This window comes from Anopheles gambiae, chromosome 3, assembly GCF_943734735.2.
Source record: "Anopheles gambiae chromosome 3, idAnoGambNW_F1_1, whole genome shotgun sequence".
NCBI lineage: Eukaryota > Metazoa > Arthropoda > Insecta > Diptera > Culicidae > Anopheles > Anopheles gambiae.
Window position 1 is genome coordinate 92,879,631 of NC_064602.1, and position 14,809 is coordinate 92,894,439.

A 14,809-nucleotide genomic window follows, 5' to 3' on the forward strand; every position below is an offset into this window, starting at 1 on the left:
TGCGCCTCAGTGCGTTCTTTCCTCAAAAAAAGGGCAATGGTGCCTTTCTAAGACAGGTGCCAACCACTGAGCTTGTGAGTGTGTTTGCGTGCATTTGAATCTTCAAGCAAACGTTGCTCCATTCCTTCCCCAGCCTTCGGCAGGGTGTTAATCGTCCGGTTCCACCCGATGCGTGTGGTTGCGAGTCCATCACCTTGGCGCAAATCGCAGACCCGACAAGACGACACACAGGGCAGGGCACGGGGCAACGCGTGTTTCGCAAAGCGTCCGTAAGGGTTTTGGCTCTTTCTAAACAATGAATTCGAAATTAAGGAAAATGGTAATTTGCCTCTTTCTTTAGCCAAGCACAATGAGTGACGGACTTGGTCTCCCCCATGGGGATGGCAGCCCATTCGCCCACTGAAGGCCAAACCTTCCCAGAAAGGTGTACCGAAGGGTAACGCTTTCCTAATCGCCCTCGCCATGCCGTGCGCAACCGTTTGGGTGAGTTCCGTTTGACCTCCGACCGTGTGTCATGATGGCGAGGGCGAGCGACATCAGAGCCCGCGTATGGAGGGCCCTGGCGAGATGGCTAAATATTTGTCAAACAATGTGCAAAACCATGGCGCTTGCAGGTTCAGGGCTTTTTGCTGTTGTTGTTGTTTTGTTTTGTTCAATGCACACCCACACGTGTGGCACAGGGCCGGATGCAATCAGGGCCCCCTTGTTCGGCGCTGACCGTGATCGTATTGAACCCATCCGAGTGACTAATCTTCATAATCGCTTTATTTGGAGGCAATTTGTGTTTGACTTTTCTGTTTACGGTGATTGAAGCGACCATTGTGCGCTACCGTTTGGATGCATTTGGATGCAATCTTCACGCAGCGCCACAGAAGAATGACATGGGTTGGGCATGGAAATTGTATCGCTAAGCGATCGTGAAACGAGCAGGTGCATCAATTTCAGGGCTGATCGTGGGATCAATGGTAAGCTGCGATAGTGCGATTAACTGTTCAATGTTCAAACTGCTGAATGGTTTGAAAGTAATGTATTGCAACTAGCATGGGTATTTAATTTCCTTGATGGCTTGACGAAGAATTACATTAGTTGGAGCCAACTTAATTACACAAATGTCCCAGTAAGATATAAATGTATCAATACCAACAAGGTGTCCAGCCTGCACAGAGCCTTTCTCGTACTCTGTATAGAGTTCTGGTAGGCGCAATGGCTTCCGATGTTACCTCACAGCTTAGACTATCGTAGAGCGGATAACAGTATACTTCCATAATATTGGTATAATATTGGATACTTCTCATGTGTTCACGCGATTATAAGGTGGTAGCAAGAATGCAGGAATGCAGGATGTCTGAAAATATATAGAGAAAAAGATGTCTGATTAACCATCATGCTTAAGATAACGTGCTGACGCTAAGAGGGATGGAACAGTTGCTTTCACACTAGCTATCAAATAATCTATGGGAGAGGATCTGTTACCACCTTCATCCTTCTTCTTCTTATTTGGAGAAACAATTGTGGCTGTTCTACACCTGCCTTTATCACGGATGGACTCGGCCATTAGTGACTTACAGATAGCCCGATACGATAGGACCAGTGCGGTCAGGTCAACTGTACTAAGTGGTTTCATTGCGTGCGAACAGACGGCGTCCACGGGCCTGCCCACGCCCGAATGCAGAGCCGATGGCATACGATTCTATCTTCACCATTAACATGAGTGAGACAGAGCTTATACCACGAACGTACACGAAAGGTGTACATGCTTCACTCATCAGGATCTAAAGGCAAGGACAAGGCAAAAGAGACACAGAAAAATTTCCTCACAGCTACACATGTCCTTTTGATGCGTTGTCTATGCGTCACGCTCGGTATCACAGCGGCATACGGCAGGTAAGCAGTACAAATGCTGCTACCTGACACGCACACATGTTTATAGAACACAACTACTCCGTTCGACTCGGTAAACTTCACGAGGGCACCGGAACAAAAAGACGTAGACTTTTTCATGATTTTGTATGACTTCGGCTGTTTTGGACCACGCGTGTAGGCGCAGGCATTCACTCTGATTGCTGATTTTTCAGTAATTATCAGCTGATATACGCTGATGTAACAAAAAAAATCCAGGTAATTTATTATTTTTATCAGTGCAGTAACGCATGCTACCGTGTCCAAAACACACTTCAGAGGGGGTATGACATCATATACATGTTTGATATTTTGTCCCTTATTATTTTGTCATGCTTCTGAAACGAGATATGGACATCGTCCCAGACTCCTATCTTCTCTTACATAGGCTTAACACACGGGTTACCGGTTTTCTGGGAATTATAAGTTGCTTATCACAAAGCATGTGCAATTGAGCAATTTAGAGGATGTTTTAAGTGAGTTGGCGTTTTCGTAGCCTTCTCGCATCAAAACTTGCTTCAGATTCAAGATGTATTGTGAAGTCGTGTTCGCACGACAGCGTATACAGTGGAACCCCTCATAACGAGTACTCCTTATAACGAGTTTTTCGCATAATGAGTGAGGCATTGGAACGCATTAAACTAGTTATGAGGGTTTCCACTGTATGTCACCAGTTAAGTCCAATTTGGGATGGAAACGAGTCGAATTCCGTAAGATCAAAATGAGGAATATAGAATGCATTTACGAAATGTGATCCGGTTTACGTGACAAATGTAGGCTGCCTCGAAATGAAGGTCAAAAAGGTTGCTATTCAAAAGCTTGTGAATATACATCTATTGACCAATTCTGATACACCAGAAACATCCAAGTTCATACTTTTTTATTAAACTGGCAGCAGTAAATAAGATCTGTAGAGTCATTAGCAACCATAGCTATACCACCGAGCAAATCTTGGTCAAGAATTCATTTGAATGTTTACCTGTTCTTCCTAGAAACCAGGAAGAAGCAATTCAAACCCGTACATCTCCATGCAGGAAGTCCAATTATCTAAACGAATCTGTCGCCGAAAACTTCTTCAAACAGGTCCAGCTCACCCAAAGAGTCACACGCTCGGTGCAATCAACCATTGACCTGGCTGGAGCTGGCGCGATGATGGTGATGCTATGATCCCAAAGCCCAGTCCACCGTAGTGACCTCTTCAGCTGCCAGATCGTATCGGCATTGTACCCGACGCATCGTCCAAAATGCAGATGCGCATTGTATAATCGAGCGAGTGGTGCTTCCTTCCTTCCAACCGTTTCGTCTGAATGGGAATGGCACCGGTCTGAGAGATCGTGAGAACTGACCGACATCCAACCGAACGACACCACGCACAATACACCGCAGGTTCACGGCGTCAGAGCATCATTTGTTTTGTTTTGTGGTCAATGTCAGTCGTCGAACTTGTGCTGACGATCACTGCCATGAACCACAACGGACGACGATCTTCAAAACGTAGTAGTGTCCCATCCCCCTCCCTACGATCGATCCACGTGTGGACATTAGCAAATCGGTTTTACGCAAAGCAAGTACAACGAATAGTAGAAGAACACTCCAAACCCCCCAAAACAAGTCACTCCCACAAATGACGCGTTACTGGCTGAACCATTATCTAACAGCATCAGGCGATTTTGAGCCCCCCAAAGATTCCAAACGGCATAAAAATAACTTCTCGCGCGACGACTGATTGACAGATCGTTTCACCACCACCGCCGCCACTGTCGTTTATGCTGTTCGGCTGCGGGAAAAATAAAACAACTCCAAGGAAATCCCGGGCACAGTGACCGTCCTTCGGCAAACGGTCGGCAGTAGATCATATTTTTGCGCACTTCCGATTCCGCCAACCGCGCAACAAGAGCTGGAAGACGACCCGCGAGTAAGGGAGATGTGTTTGGTTTTTCAATTCACTGGCAACCGTAACTCAACGGTGCCATATCGTGGCTGCGAACGTTCTAAACACTATCTTTTCGAGGGTAATAAAGGGTTTATGGGTTTTTAATTCACCTGCTTCACCAGTGGTAATTAGACGCCTCGTTGTCGGGCGTGAACGGAGCACAACGCGTTATCTGTTGCGTCACAAGTGCGCACACACGCGGTAGCAAAAACGGTTTCCATGGCAATAGGTAATAGTCGTTCATTGCGATCTGCAAGCACTGGATGATCTTTAGATCCAGCAGCGAACTCTGGTAGCGAAATAAAAAGCGGTAGAAAAGTGGATGCCTCCAGTGGTGAACGATTTTCCACCCGAAAGATTCTGGGCACAGTTGTATGACCTCCCCTGTGCTTCTGGAGGATATTACGTGGTACGATTTTTGCGCCCGTCATGGTCCTGGTGGGGTTTATCTTTATGGAGCATCCTTCGATTGAACTTTACGTAAAGTAGGCATTTGATCAAGTGATCGTGAAGTGCGCTTAATGCATGATGCTTGCATATTGCATCATATTGCATTATCCATGTTAACTAAGCGACCCTGAAAGTGGAGGTTACGTGCTCGTGAGGATCCAAAACACTTCTTTTCACTCTGTAGTACGTTTGGAGACTAAAGCCATGATAGATGTACAGAAATTCCACAGCCATGAAATTTGATGAGGTAATCTAGTATTTTTAGCCAAACTAGATAACCGTGTCTTGTTTAATTGTTTATTGTTCTTAAGTTATTGGTCAAACATGCAGCCTTATCTTTGAGGTTAAAGAAAAATTTAAACAGCATATTAAATTATAAAACTTATTAAATTTTAACACCACAAACAGCAAATCAAACGCTATGTACACGATTTAAGATGGAGTAACGAAAACTTAGAGTGGTTCCAATCAAATATCATGTAACGCTGATTAAATTTAAGCACCACCGCAGTCTCAGAGTCATTATCGCTGTATGTACGTCTTGTAAGGCCAGTTCTTATTAGTCTGTATTACAAAACATTCTAAGAGGGACATTTATATTGAATCTAGCCAATCTTTCGGGTGAATCTATCCTACCGACAATAAGCTTGGAAATTAACATACATTGGGCATTATCACGTCTTCTAGAAAGTGTGTCTAGACCAAATAACAAACAACGAGTATGGTACAATGAACGAGGGGTTACTCTCTTTTGGACAGCTTCTATCCTATTAAACCATATACAAAAAGCACACCAAACTACATAACTGATCTCGTGTCATAGGACTCAAAGGACTTACATAGAGTTAACAAGCAATGTGGATCATTGAACTCTCTCGATTCTCGAAGAATACATCCTAGCATTTTGTAAACTTTAAAAATATCACAGTAATGCTGTCGAATATCTAGTTTTCGGTCTAGGGTCACTCCTATACCGTATTGCACGGCGATAGTTGTGACTTGACATTGACATACACTTATCAACAGAAATTACCAGGTCGTTATAGTAGTTGCACCAGTCAGAAAAAAAACGATCTTTGAAGAAAAAGAGAGTCGGAAGTATTCTGGACGACACGAAACAGCCTAACATCAGCCGCAACGGGAACATCAAGGTCCCAAATTGCTGCCTTGAGGAATGCTAGATGGACTTTCAAATGCGTAGGAGGAAACATCATCGATCTGTTCATGCTAGCTGCGTCTTATGTTAATACTTCCTGTATTTGTTCAAATTTTACACCCCGAGTTCCTGGATCATCTTTGCCAGTGTCTTGTATTCACCTACATCTCTGTTTATGTGTTATTTCATCAAATATTTCGCCTCCTTCGTTATCAAGTTATTATAAAGTCATCGAAACAAATATTTCCATACCAATTGTATGCTTCTAATGCCAATTCTCGGAAATTGAAAACAATTCAAATATAATGTATACTTCTGCTCAGGTAATGTTTGGTTTTAATACATTGTTATTAAAAAAAAACTGAGTTAAACTCAAGCTTTTCTGACGATAACGTAGATAGTAACGGTAATAGAGGTTCCAGTTGCAGAATGCCACACCACTTAATTAAGCTTACGTTGCAAGTCACGCTTAGTTACGTTGTTACTCGTCCCGGTGGCCGAACTAAGCAAGTAAGAAGAGCTTCAAGAGAACAAGTGTGGAGGGGGAGGTGGTCGCATGTATTTTCGCTTTCATCTGAGGTGTTTTGTTCCATTTTTTGGTAGAATTTTGCCAAGAACATTTTCCATAATTATTATGTTTATAATTGCTCTGATTTAATTTATATAGCTTCCAATGCCTTGATTGTTCGCGTTAAAAAAAAACCTTACCTAATTTTTGTAATTTACTTTTATAGATGTGTCCGATATTTTTAAATTCTTTAATCTCTTTGCAGCCAAAACTGGTGCTTCTGTTGAAGTCGATATTTTGACCACCAAAACGCATGAGCGGGCGCATGGTTCTGCGACAAAGATCATTCCATCCCGCTAGGTGCGTCATTGAGCGACGCAATTTGCAACAAACTCAATCCTCTCCCCCCGGGTCGGCAAACGAAATGCACCAACAAAAAATGCTAATACGAGCACGCAGTACTCCACCATATTCTTCTCTCTTGCATGCACACTGCACCGTTGCAACAAACGTGCAACAGGGAACCTGTTCTCTAACGCATATGCAGTACGGTGTTGCACTCTCGCGGTCGGGTGGTTTAGGAAGCGCAACATATCCATCCCGGCCAAGGGCAACACGTTTGTGTGTGTGTGTGTGTGCGTGTGGGGAGAATTCTAACCACGATCAAATCATCCCACAACCCCGCCTGACGACAAGACGCTCCGGAGCGGCTGTGTCGATAAATTCGCCAGCACCGCAGTAACTCGAGGCGGGCCACTTGTGGCCGCATGGTCATCCGCTTGCGTACACATTGCCAACGGGCGAAACACACAGCCACACATTGTAGTCGCCACAAGTACGGCTGCGCACGAGAGCATGAGCAGCAGGCGGCAGGACACTCTCGCTCGATCACCCTCATGTCCCGCAACTTCGACCAAACACCGACAGGGTCCGACGCGCGGTGTCTCCATGGTCGCGCAAAAATATGCGCGCGCGCGCGCTCCGGTACGGGAATGCCGTTGGGGCAAGCTTCAGTCCAAAGCCGCGACTCGACCCGAACGGACTCGCTCTCGGTATCGATCCCACACACATCTCGGCAGACAGACACACCCTTCCTTCCACGTGCCACCCTCCGACTGGTCCTGTCCGCCCAACAGACACATCCGCGGGCCAATTTAGTAACGACACAAAACAAAATCCCCAAAATTGGTACCATCAGCCTGTGTGTGCAAGTGAACGTGTGTTTCTGTGTGCGCGCGTGTATGTGTGTGTGATAATTTCCGAATTTCGGGTTCTCCATCATTACCTTCTTCCCGGGGTCATCCACCAAATTGCAATCGCGTCCCGTATCGTCCGATCAGTTTCGGCATTCCTTTTTCGCTGTTTCGCGTTCGTTCGTCCGTTGATTTATCGACCGCGGCCAACCATAAGGACGTCGCCCCGGCAAGCTCGCTAATCATTGCACTGCACAGGCTTCTCGGGCAAGGATGCTGCTACGCAAAGCGACGGCCGCACTCGGTGGATGCTTGCGCCAGCAACTACCACGTGATGTGGTGGTGCCGCTAGCGACCGCACACCAGCACCAACGTCGATGGCTATCGAACGGTGGACGAAAAACGCATCCCAAAATTCTCATCACAGGTGAGCCTCGTACGCACGGCCATTCTCGTGCGTGAACGGACCGCGAACATATGTATGTACCAGTTTAGCAGGGGCGAGCCCCTGCCCCAAACGCTCGTTTCGTTTAGCTCAATTGAGCGCTCAATTGGGATGTAAATTATGGTGCAAGGTTAGCGTACAGGCGTATACGCACACGTTCCGCTTAGGATCTCGTCCGTAGCGTCCGTTGCTAGGGGGAACAGTTTCTAAGCACCGACACGGTGTCGGTTCTTGGCAGTTGTTTTTTCCCGCTTATTCCCACACTGCCCGAAGTGCCGAGCACGTACGGCTCAGTTGGTTGGAGTAGGCGACGCTATTCTCTCTCAGTTGGTGGTTCCGTAAACGAATGTTGCCTTTTCGCAAGAGAATATTCAATAATGTGTAACTTTGTTGCAGTGAGAACTGCCGGTTGAGTGTTGCAGTTCATCTTAAATGTTCCTTCGGTCGTGCGTGTGTGTGAAGGGAACGGTTATTGGAGGTGAATTTATCAAAACGTGTCTAACGTACTTCCAATCCCTACTTGCATGGTCAGTTGCATAGCAACTGAATAAATAGACATCTTTCAAGCAAACGGTTTGTTTACGTAATGAAGATCACTTGTTTATTACTTGCATTGCTGCAAATGTGCATTGAGTGTAGTATGATCTAACTTACAATTTTTTTTCCATGATCATGCAGTATTTCATGGGTTTTTTTTCCTGTTGCAAGTTTCAGTTAAAAAAAACCCTAAGCACAAAACCGGCATATCTGTCCATTTTAATGGACGCTCAGTACGAACAACGATTGGGTGTACAGTCAATTGAAATGTATCATATTAATGCCTATGTAGACAATTTCAGCGAAATGGGAGAATGGTTCAGGCTCTCAACTAAAGCAATGAACTCTTTAGGGTTGCATTCTAGGAAAGTACATGATTCACGTGTTCTGTTTGATGATCACTGAGCTATCTGACAACTGTTTGATTCTCTTGTGTTAAGCAAACACCACAAACATATTGCACAGCTAGCTCTTTTATAATACAATGTATGCCTTTCAAGATTCTCAGGAATTTCCGCTCAAAAATTCAAAGTAACAAGTATCGATAAACAACAATACTACATTCCTGAGATTAAATACATCTCAATGTAATGTCCGTCGATGGCATAAATTACTTAAAGTGAATGAGTCCGTTTGGAGGGTTCAAGAGTTTTGTAAAACAAATGTTGGGATTGAGTAGCTAGCCGACGTTAAATCAATCGTCCAAATTGAGTGCATTTAATCACTGCAAGGATTCGGCTCACTCACTCAGAATGTCCACCACTATAGTGTAAACGGCCTCGATTTCATTTTGCCGAAATTGTCTACATAAGCTTTAATATCTTACATTTCAAGTTTAATACCTTCATCGAACTTTTTAACGGGTTTTTACTGATCTTTGTATGGGGTTTGTTTAATTTTTACCAGATTTTTTGAAGTCTCTGGAACTTTTTATACTTCTGACAATTTGAAACGATCACGTGAAGATCAATGAAAAAATACATAATTCTTATCACATTTTGAATGTATCTTATATCCTTCGTTTAGTATCTTTAGTTATATCATTTGATCTGTATGTGTTATAAGGACATCATCAAAATTTAATATTACTAAAAAGGTCATAGACGTTTGGGTTCTGTTTCTCCTTCCTTACAAGACCAATATTCCTCAGTATTATGTCAATATGATTTAACTTTAAGCTGACAATAAACTCCTCATGAACGAAATGAACCAAATGTATTAATTGCCTCGATCTTCGTCACACAATTTTCTCACCCAAGGTGGACTCGGACAGCTTGGGGTGGAGTGTGCGAAGCTGCTGCGCAGCCAGTACGGCGAGGAGAGTGTCATCCTGTCCGACATCATCAAGCCGAGCAGCGAGATCGTCAACAGTGGGCCGTACATCTTTGCCGACATTCTCGACTTCAAGGGGCTGCAGAAGATCGTGGTCGATCATCGCGTCGACTGGATCATCCACTTTTCCGCGCTGCTCAGCGCGATCGGCGAGCAGAACGTGCCGCTCGCGGTGCGCGTCAACATCGAGGGCATGCACAATGTGCTCGAGCTGGCCAAACAGTACAAGATGCGCATCTTCGTGCCGAGCACGATCGGTGCGTTTGGCCCGGACAGCCCACGCAACCCGACGCCCAACGTGACGATCCAGCGGCCGCGCACGATCTACGGCGTGTCGAAGGTGCACGCGGAGCTGATGGGCGAGTACTACCATCACAAGTTCGGGCTGGACTTCCGCTGCCTACGGTTTCCGGGTGTGATCTCCAGCGATCCACCCGGCGGTGGCACTACCGGTAGGATATAGAAATCAAAGTTTTTGTCCAGCCAGTGGAATGTTGCTGTAATTGTGCTTGTTGTTTACCTATTCTTAGATTACGCCGTGGCCGTGTTCTTCGAGGGATTGAAGACGGGCAAGTATCAGTGCTACCTGAAGCCCGACACCCGTCTGCCCATGATGTACATCGAGGATTGTTTGCGCTCGCTGCTCGAGTTCATGACCGCACCGGAGGAGAAGCTACAGCGCCGAGTGTACAACGTAACTGCCATGTCTTTCACGCCCGAGGAGCTGGTGGAGAAGCTGGCCAAGTATATTCCCGAGCTGCACGTAAGCTATCGGCCCGACAGCCGACAGCTCATTGCCGACTCGTGGCCACAGATCTTCGATGATAGTGAGGCGCGCCGGGACTGGGGATGGCAGCACAAGTACGATCTGGACAAGCTGGTCGACCTAATGGTGCGCGATGTCACCGAAAACTACATCAAAAAGGCGCCAAACTGAGACTGAGCACTCGGTGTGGCAGGGTGGCGCACGTGCTCTGTTATCGAGCGTTGCAATAAATTGGCAAATAAAATTGATACAAATGGAGACACTGGTAGCATCACTCACTAGTATCCGAACAAGATCAATTTGTGTTCTACTCGTGTTCGTGGAGAACAATACCACTGATGATGTATCAAATACCGACTATCAACAAACACAGTTTTAATCGTTTTATCAATTGCCATCGCTACGTACGAGCCGTCAACACTTTGAATTTGACCGAGAACGTGGTATGACGAAATCGCTTGATACCGTGGGACCGTGGTATCTAACCAACATTATAAAACTTTTGGCCTCACGTGCGGAAAAATCGCCAAATCATTGTTTCCTGTTTGTTTGTTTTTTTTCACACATCAGACCAGCATTTCTGGCACTGAAAACCTACATGCTACAATAGCTCACTTACTCATAACTATTCCAGGTAACTTTTGAAATTTATCAATAGCTATTTATACTGATATCCCTCGAAACATTGTGAACGTGTTTTGTTTCTATTTGGATTCTTAAAACAATTTTGATGTTACAGAAGTAACTTCTTAAAAAATCAGGTATTTTAAAATGCGAATGAACAATTGAGAATAGTGGAAAGAATTCAATTTATATGACAGTAGCATTTGTTCATAATTTGCTCCAAAAGCAAAGTGCGCCTATTTGAATTTTTGCCACTGTAATCATGAAATATCTTATCAGTGTAAAACAAAAAAAAAACCCTGATAGTAGCAATTTTGGTAGGAAGTATAAACTGTCGGTTGTTGGAAGTTTATCCACACAAGGAAGCAGATAGTTGAATAAAGGTGATGGATTCAATCCTGGAGTTCGAGCTGAAATCGTACGACACGACGCATCCAAACCGTGGCATTGCAGTGGTCATAAATGATAGTGAAAGGAGAGAAGGTTCGGAAAAAGACGTACAAGATGTGGTGGCTACGCTGGAGGGTTTGAAATTTAACGTGCGTACCTTCCAGGATAACACAAAGAAAGAGATCAAAAAAGCTCTATACAAAGTGGCCCGCGAGGATCACAACGAAAACGACTGTCTGGTAATTGTGGCGATGGCACACGGAAAGAAAGATCATATCACGCTGAAAAAAGAAAAGCTGCGAATCGACAAACTGTGGGCTAGTTTTGTGGGAAACAAGTGTCCTTCATTGATTGGGAAACCGAAGCTTGTGTTCATTCAAACGTGTCGCGGTGATAACGTAGACTTTGGAGTAGCTTCGCACGAGACAGATTCGACACCCTGTTCAGTGGATCCTGCACCTGGTATTATACCAATGTATGCGGATCTGTTGGTGATGTACTCATCCTACGACCGTCACATATCGGTTCGCTGCAAGGACAAAGGATCCTGGTTCATACAATCGCTTTGCCAAGTGTTGCGCGACAACATTGCCGGAAAGGAGCTTATCAGCTTGCTAACCCAAGTGTCCTACATCGTGTCGTGCCAAACATCCATCACGTCCGACGGGGAAACGGTTAAACAAATACCGTCTATTAACTCAATGCTCACGAAAGCCTTCTACTTTGTGCCAAAACAAACTCAGCAGATAAGCTGAAAGCTGTAAAGCATTTAGAAAATAAATGAACTCCAAGCTATTTTATGTTGCGATGGCTCGGTTGTTTTGTTCTGAATTCTTCCGAAACATAATTAAACAATATTTGACTGCCTTAGCCATCATACATATCAGTCAGTGATGTATATAGATGTACAGGTAGTCCCCAACCTCTTATACGAAGATTTGGACGAGGAATAAATTTGACAGTTCTTTGAGCAAATTGTACTGATTTGACACATGAATTGTAAAATGCCAAATAATTTCCCTTTGATTGAATGTTAAAAACCATTTCAACAGGTTTAAAACTGCTGTAATAAGTCAGCAGGCACCCTTTACTAGCAAACTCACGAGATTCGACTTACGCGGAAATTCGTTTACAGCCCCAATTAACCGTTTATCTCGGGGACCGCCTGTGCTATGCTAGATAAGCTCATTTCCTTTGCAAACAATTGATTTTATCTTTTTTCTACTAAATTATTGATACCTCTCGAAGCATTTTGATAAAAATGCAGATAGACATTCAAAGAATTTCATTCAAATTCAGACATTCAGAGATTCATAGAAAGTTCGCTCATTGATCAGTTCTAAGAATCAATTACGGCTAGTGAAGCCTAAGATAATACCAAATTACAGTGGCAAACATTACTTTAAGCGCACCCGTATGTCTATGCTAAACTTAAACTAGATGAAAGCTATTATCGATTAAGCTGAGCATTTGTGGTAATTTATTTATCATTTTGATGTTTATTTTTTTGAAAAATTGTCAAAAAGCTCGTTGGCGTGCTGCATAATGAAGACCCTAGTTTTGTACCTTTAATGCTCTTATTTGCTTCCACTGGAGATGTTAACGTATGTGTTTAAAGTTAGATTATTCGAACAATTGTGAAGGAGATGTTAATTTTCTTATTTTTACAATAAGTTTAAAATGATCTAATTGATCACAACCAAGCCAGTATTGAAGTAAGATAGACGACATTCAACAGGGGAAAAAAATCTATAGCGACGAGTCGGTAAAACAACATTTAAATAAAGCTGTTGGAATTTTTCATATTTTGACATATATTGCATACTTAATTTTCAATTATTTGTCAAATACCAATATTTGCTTGAAAAGGTGTAGCGCTGATACTAATTGCTGCCACTGTACTCATCGATGGTCTTATCAATTTAAAACAAAAAAGAACACTGATAAAAAGAAAAGCGGCAGGAAATAAAAACTGTTCGTCGCCGTTCACAATCGGTGTTCACACACGGTAGCAGGTAGTTGCTTGGAAGTGATGGATTCACTGCTCGAGCTCGAGCTGCAGTCGTACAAAACGAATCATCCCAACCGTGGCATAGCAGTGGTCATAAATGATAGTGAAAATCGAGATGGTTGGGAAAAGGACCTCGAAGCGGTAGAGACTGTGCTGCAAAGGCTGAAGTGTGATGTGCGTACGTTCTGCGATAAAACAAAGCACGAGATCAGAGATGCGCTGCGCAATGTGAGCAAAGAGGATCACACCAAAAGCGACTGTCTAGTAATTGTGGCGATGGCACACGGAAATAATGATAAGATCACGTTGCGAAGAGGTGAAATGCATATTGACGAACTGTGGACTGATTTTGTAGGGAACGGCTGTCCCTCGCTGATCGGGAAACCGAAGCTTGTGTTCATTCAATCCTGTCGCGGTAATAAGCATGACTATCTAGTTGGCGGGGCTGCGGTAGATGCGGTACCGTCTCCAGAGAAACCAATTTGCGTCGAAATACCAATGTATGCGGATCTATTGGTGATGTACTCATCCTACGATCAATACGTTTCGTACCGTGACAAGGAGGAAGGGTCCTGGTTCATACAGTCACTTTGCCAAGTGTTGGGTGCCAACATTGCCGGGAAGGATCTTCTCACCTTGCTGACTCACGTGTCCTATCTTGTATCGGTTCGATCTTTTCTGATGGAAAGTGAAGTGAATATGGTAAAATGTACCGGTGTGCTGAAACAAATACCGTCAATTAATTCAATGCTAACGAAAGCATTCTACTTTGTGGACAAATAGTGTAGCAGAATAGTTGGAAGTTCAAATACAGTTGGAATAAAACATGCAATATAAGTGGTTTTCTTATTTTATTTTAACAAAAGATGCGTCCAGTAGAAATACATTTTTGGAATATGGCACACTCTAAATTTCTAGGCAAATGTACCCCCTTTACACTTTTGATAACCTCTTCCCGTTTTATATCACTACGTTTAGCGCGATATCTTTCTTTGACTGATATCATTTCTGAAATCGCTTTAATTGCTTACGCATGAAATTTCTTGGAAACAGGCCACCAAAAACCTCTTGTCATGTTCAGTGACGGCATTATCATAATCTATTCTGCAATGGAACAAGCTGAATGGATAAAAAACAACAAAAACCTTAAGCAATGGACAGAAAAAAGAATGTATTTATGGATCAAGTTATTATTTATTCCCTGGAAAAATACGTTCCTGGATTCCGCTGATGATATAATTACTCGAATTTATCATCGTTCTAAGATAGAAGAACTCCTCTGACACCTCCAGATTATCTTACCATTCCTGTGGCCTTGCCGAAGATATCCGTGATAGTTCCAAATACATTGAAGGTATTAGTAAAAAATCTCATGATCCCTGGGAATTCTTACAGATATTACAACTTTAGTTCCTGGACCATTTCCCTGAATGTTATTGTAATCTTTCTTAATTTCGGAAGAATTAACTGAAGGCTGAAGAATTGCGTGTTTTCTGTTTTAGCGCTCAATCACGAATGACATCTCTATTTGACAGTATTGCCTGAGATACTTAAACCTAGGTGTG

The 14,809-nt window shown here is 43.6% G+C and overlaps 3 protein-coding genes across 3 annotated transcripts; all 3 read left to right on the top strand.

The window, feature by feature from the left end:
• The first annotated feature begins 6,490 nt into the window (after window positions 1-6,490).
• On the top strand, window positions 6,491-10,477 carry LOC1280721 (L-threonine 3-dehydrogenase, mitochondrial). The gene is made up of 3 exons (XM_320583.5): window positions 6,491-7,566; window positions 9,381-9,905; window positions 9,984-10,477. The coding sequence occupies exons 1-3, from the start codon at window positions 7,413-7,415 to the stop codon at window positions 10,388-10,390; spliced, it is 1,086 nt and encodes a 361-aa protein (XP_320583.4). The 5' UTR covers window positions 6,491-7,412; the 3' UTR covers window positions 10,391-10,477.
• A 147-nt stretch (window positions 10,478-10,624) lies between these two features.
• On the top strand, window positions 10,625-12,305 carry LOC3291460 (caspase). The gene has a single exon (XM_552289.3). It carries the CDS (start codon window positions 11,230-11,232, stop codon window positions 11,986-11,988), a length of 759 nt encoding a protein of 252 aa, XP_552289.3. The 5' UTR covers window positions 10,625-11,229; the 3' UTR covers window positions 11,989-12,305.
• A 754-nt stretch (window positions 12,306-13,059) lies between these two features.
• LOC1280720 (caspase-3) lies at window positions 13,060-14,128 on the top strand. Its single transcript, XM_320582.2, has one exon. The coding sequence runs from the start codon at window positions 13,266-13,268 to the stop codon at window positions 14,025-14,027; it is 762 nt and encodes a 253-aa protein (XP_320582.2). The 5' UTR covers window positions 13,060-13,265; the 3' UTR covers window positions 14,028-14,128.
• Window positions 14,129-14,809: the final 681 nt, after the last annotated feature.

Bases quoted from the DNA above. Each gene is read 5' to 3' on its own strand.
- LOC1280721 (XM_320583.5), top strand. From the start codon at position 7,413: ATGCTGCTACGCAAAGCGACGGCCGCACTCGGTGGATGCTTGCGCCAG. The intron at 7,567-9,380 runs GTGAGCCTCGTA...TTCTCACCCAAG, and splicing joins TCCCAAAATTCTCATCACAG to GTGGACTCGGACAGCTTGGG. The intron at 9,906-9,983 runs GTAGGATATAGA...ACCTATTCTTAG, and splicing joins ACCCGGCGGTGGCACTACCG to ATTACGCCGTGGCCGTGTTC.
- LOC3291460 (XM_552289.3), top strand. From the start codon at position 11,230: ATGGATTCAATCCTGGAGTTCGAGCTGAAATCGTACGACACGACGCAT.
- LOC1280720 (XM_320582.2), top strand. From the start codon at position 13,266: ATGGATTCACTGCTCGAGCTCGAGCTGCAGTCGTACAAAACGAATCAT.